General features: G+C 31.6%; 1 protein-coding gene across 1 annotated transcript; it reads right to left on the minus strand.

The window, feature by feature from the left end:
• Positions 1–1139: 1139 nt before the first annotated feature.
• On the minus strand, positions 1140–3012 carry LOC123205837 (berberine bridge enzyme-like 8). The gene has a single exon (XM_044622885.1). It carries the CDS (start codon positions 2977–2979, stop codon positions 1384–1386), a length of 1596 nt encoding a protein of 531 aa, XP_044478820.1. The 5' UTR covers positions 2980–3012; the 3' UTR covers positions 1140–1383.
• Positions 3013–4864: the final 1852 nt, after the last annotated feature.

Below are 4864 nucleotides of genomic sequence, written 5' to 3' on the forward strand. Positions count from 1 at the left end.
CCAAGATGCGACTGACAAGGCAGAAGAAAAGGCTTTGTAACCACTAGAAGAGGACTAAAATAACTCTAATGAAAGAGAATATAACCCCTTATCACTCCAGCCTTTGTATAGGATTGCTCAAAATGTCAAATCCTTGATACAAAAACAGTAGTAAAAAATTTCAAGAGAAACACAATTAACATGAGTAAATGCATTAACAAAAAGTAAATTTTGACAAACAGATTAAACATAAAGAATATCTTAAAAAGAATAGGGCTTGGAATTAAGAGAGAATGTATTGAAACTAATATGAGTGATTGGAAGTGTTTTACTATTACCAATAACAAGCTCTTTTGGTCTAATATTTTTAGAATGAATGGGCAGGTTTTCATGTCATTAAAAAACGTTGGAGAAAAAAAACAAAAAAGTAAAAGATTGGAAAAGAAGACGAAGAGACAATAATAGGAAAATAAAATAATGAAGAAGAATAAATAAGTAAATGTGATAAATAAGAGAAAATTATGTATTCTAGAATTGTTTGGGCGATTTATTCCTTTAGTGTGTGCCTCAAGATTGACGCCGTGCTTTTTTTAACAACTATTTTACCGTTGATTGAGTCTATTTGCTTTTACTTGTATTTTCAGAATTTAGTTGTTGTGAAGATAATCATCCAACAATTTAAAACTAGTTATTGTTGAAATTTCGTCGTCTTTACAATTTAATGCTGGTTGGATTCAGAGCATGCAAAAAAGGCTGAACGAGCCGTACACATATAATTGCCAACATTATTCAATATTTGTCATACGTAGAAGGGGAAAACAGCACTAGTGTTCCAAATTTCCAAACAACAAAGGATATTATCTAAGGTTGCTGCAGATGTGAAAACAAATTAATATTAGCCTCATGTTTTTGATCATTCAAATGCTATATCCTTCCTAAATTGAATGTTAATTACGTATCAACATTGGAAATCCGAGTCTTGTACTGCCACGACATCATTTTGCTGAAGTATCATTGATCTTACAAAGCCGTGTAGAGTTGTATGAACATGAACAATTTACATCAACAGAGCGATACAACAATGACTATAACACAATGCTTCAAGTTATTCTTATTGCTGTATGGTGACACATATTCTCATTAATACTTGGAAACTCATATAATAAAAAAACAACTTTATTTATTTATTAGATTTCAAAAAGAAGATAGCAAGCACCAGCGTGTGTCAATTTTACAACCATTAAAACATTACAATAATTTGGATACTCAATTAAATATTCATATGATCTATTATCATACGATTGAATAATAATATGTAACTTAAATATATAATTGAATTCTTAAATCTTGAGTGCTCGTGATTTTATTGATATTCATATTATACCTGGAATAATTAATATTAAACTAGTGTGGAAGAACTGGAATGCTTTGTTCGTTCCTGAAGAAGTTATCAGGATCAACCTTAGTCTTAATCTTCACCAAACGCTCGAAATTAGCCTTGAAATACTTGATTCCATAAACTCTTCCTTCCAAGTAGCTCCCATTTCCATTGTGATTGATCCCCAAATCAATATCTCTGTAATTCAGAAACGCCTGCCTCGGATTCTTGGACACAAATGGAGTCATGTGATTATAAAGCTCTCGAATCAACCCCAAATAAAAGTTTTCCGCCTCAGTCCCCGATTCATTCCAGTTCGCTAAGTACTGAATCTTCCATAAGTTTCCAGCTCTATGCGGAAATGGCGTCGCCGTCGCGGCAATCTCCTCCATTCGACCCCCGTAAGGATTGAATGTCAGCATTGGCGTCTCTAGTTCAATCATTTTCTTCCATATTCCTTCCAGGCCGTCTTTAGGAATCGGCTTCCTCACATAATCCGACTTTGACTTTCTCTTCTGGAAACTCACCGCCGGCTCACGATTTAGTAAAACATTTGTCGATGTTCCGGAGGGAAAACCTCCCCAGAAAACAACTGATTCAAGCCAGCTCGATTGGACGCAGTCAGACTGAGTTAACCCCAGTTGAGGAAAGCCCTTTTCCATGATTGAAAGAAGTTTCTCAGAGCCACCGAGATAAAAACCCCAGAAGTTCCCCCTCACAGTCTTATTAACCACGTCTAATGTGAGTCGGACGAAGAGCTCTTCAGGAAGTTTGTATGCGACATGTTGCCATTGATCCACAATCTCAGTTAGATTGTGTGATTCTAAAGTTCTTCTAACCAGAAACGAAGTCACTATTTCTGGAACTGGAACAAGATTGATTTTATAAGCAATAATGGCTCCGAAACTGGCTCCTCCTCCTCCTCTGATAGCCCAAAACAAATCTTCCCCCATGGATTTTCTATCCAGAAGCCTCCCACTAGCATCAACAAGCCTTGCATCGACGATATTATCGACAGTGAGCCCGTATTTTCTCATCATGGTGCCATATCCTCCGCCGCTTATGTGTCCACCAACACCCACTGTGGGACAAACCCCGGCCGGGAAGCCATGAGTTTTACTTTTCTCCGCAATTTTATAATAAACTTCTCCAAGAATCGCCCCCGCCTGAACCCAGGCAGTGTTGTTTTCAATGTCAACATCAACGGCGCGAAGATTAAACATGTCAAGGACGAAGAAAGGGACTTGGGAGACATAAGATAAGCCCTCGTAGTCATGGCCGCCGCTTCTGATTTTCATCTGCAGGCCATGTTTACGGCCACAGATAACCGCAAGTTGGACGTGGGATTCATGCAATGCAGTGATGATAAGGAAAGGTTTGGGAGTTGAAGTTGAGTTGAAGCGGAGATTCCGGATGTAGGATTGCAATATGGAGGAAAAGGAGGCATTTTGTGGGGTGAAAATGGCGGGGGAGATTGGATGGGAAGGCTGAGAATGGTTGAAGAGACAATGGAGGAAGTTTTCGTGGACAGAATCAGAAGTTGCTCGCCATGAAAAAGATGAAAAGAGAATGAGAATTATCGAAAACAATGAAAGTTTCGGAGTATTTGTAAAATTTTTCATTGTAGATATTATGCATGTGCGTTGTATTCATGGGTTCTTGTCTTGTATATATAGGCTGCGTATGGTTCATATATAATACTTTTCTTTTTGTTTGACCGTGAATAAATCTTATCAGCACATTCACGTTATATATTAAATAATTAATAAATTAATTATAATTTTGATAATTATTTTAATTTTTTAAGAATAAAAATATATTTATTTTGAGTTAATAAAACAATTAATTTATATATTTTAGTATTCTTTTACTATACTCAATTATATACAATAATTATTTATATTTATTAATTTTCATTAAATATAATAGTAATTTATGCATTAATCTTTTAGTATGGTAATCTTTTATTTTTGTGAAAAAATATTACTTAAATCAAATACATCCTAGAGTTATGAGAAATAATATGTTAGAATTGACAAAATTTGATGCGATCTATTAATTCTGATACGACACAATACGAAAATAATTAGATTAGGGTTATGATTTTTTTACATGAATAATAGTTCAAGTTAGGTTATGGTTGACCCTTAAAAAGTTGAATCAAGTTCAGATTGATACAAAGCCAACTCGAATTAATCCAAACTAACCTGAATATTTTGAACAAATTATTGCATAACATGATATCATGGAAAAATCTCCAATACTATTTATTTTCTTTATTTGATAAAGAGAGTTTAAATATATAATCTATATTTTCTAATTCAAATCAACAAAGAAATTGATATTGCATCACTAAACATCAAATCTGCATCACTCATTCATTGCTTCTAGAAATATTGTTTTTTGATAGATGTTTATTATTTTTTTGATAAATTTTGGATATCTACTTGGAAGAGTTACTCTTAGGGCTTTTGCCAAAATCTTATCATCATTCTACTAGGGGCATTCATTCTAATTTAATAACTTTTTTTAATATACTTATAAAAACTATTTGTAGTTTTTTTTCTTTGGTTTGTTATAGATACTACTAAATTAAACTTATTATATTTCGTGTATTATATTTATTTACTTATTAATGATATTAATATCTATAACAGTTACATTCATCATATATAATAAAAATTAAATTTCTTAAATATTTGATAAGTCGTTACTAGTCTCATTAATTATCAATTACATTATTTTGAAGTTGAAATTATAGACTTATTTTAATACTTAATTATAATAATCTATTTTTATCCCTACAATTGACCGTATAAAGAGACAATAAGTAAATTATTAGTATTAACTTAAAATATAGTATTTTTGTTTTGACAAAATATCCTTTCATGTTAAAATGTATTTTTGTGTGTTATTTTGTAATAAATTAAGTGATTCTTTGACATTTGATAAAATGTATTATTTCGTAATAAATTATGTTGTTACATATTGTGTTTTGATATAACTTTATTTTTTATATAGTTTAGGTTAATTTGGGTCAGGTTAGGTTAACCCACAAATATTTAGAATCAGTTTAAGATTAAAACTTTTGATACGATTATATTTCAGATTGAGTTAGAGAGCAAAGTTTTCAATTTAAAATCTATACTGACACGATATAAATATGATCTGATAACATGAATTTTTAAGTTTTCACTTTTATTTTTACTCATACAATATATTATTATATTATTTAATTTAATTTAATTATTAATTTAAAATTATTTAATCAAATATAATATATTATTTTAAATATTCAGAATTGAATACCCGGAAGTTTATCTTGTAGCTGTTCGATGTTGCATTTTAATAATAATATTGTTATTAAAAAGATAGTGGAAAGACGGCGCAAGTCATCTCCTGCCAAATTGACCAAGAAATGTCCAAAGAATATCGGTCTACAAACTACGAAGAGCCGTATTTTATTAGTTTTTGACATTATGCAATATGTGATAATCAAATCAAGTT

The sequence above is a fragment of the Mangifera indica genome, unplaced genomic scaffold (genome assembly GCF_011075055.1).
Source record: "Mangifera indica cultivar Alphonso unplaced genomic scaffold, CATAS_Mindica_2.1 Un_0017, whole genome shotgun sequence".
Classification (NCBI taxonomy): domain Eukaryota; kingdom Viridiplantae; phylum Streptophyta; class Magnoliopsida; order Sapindales; family Anacardiaceae; genus Mangifera; species Mangifera indica.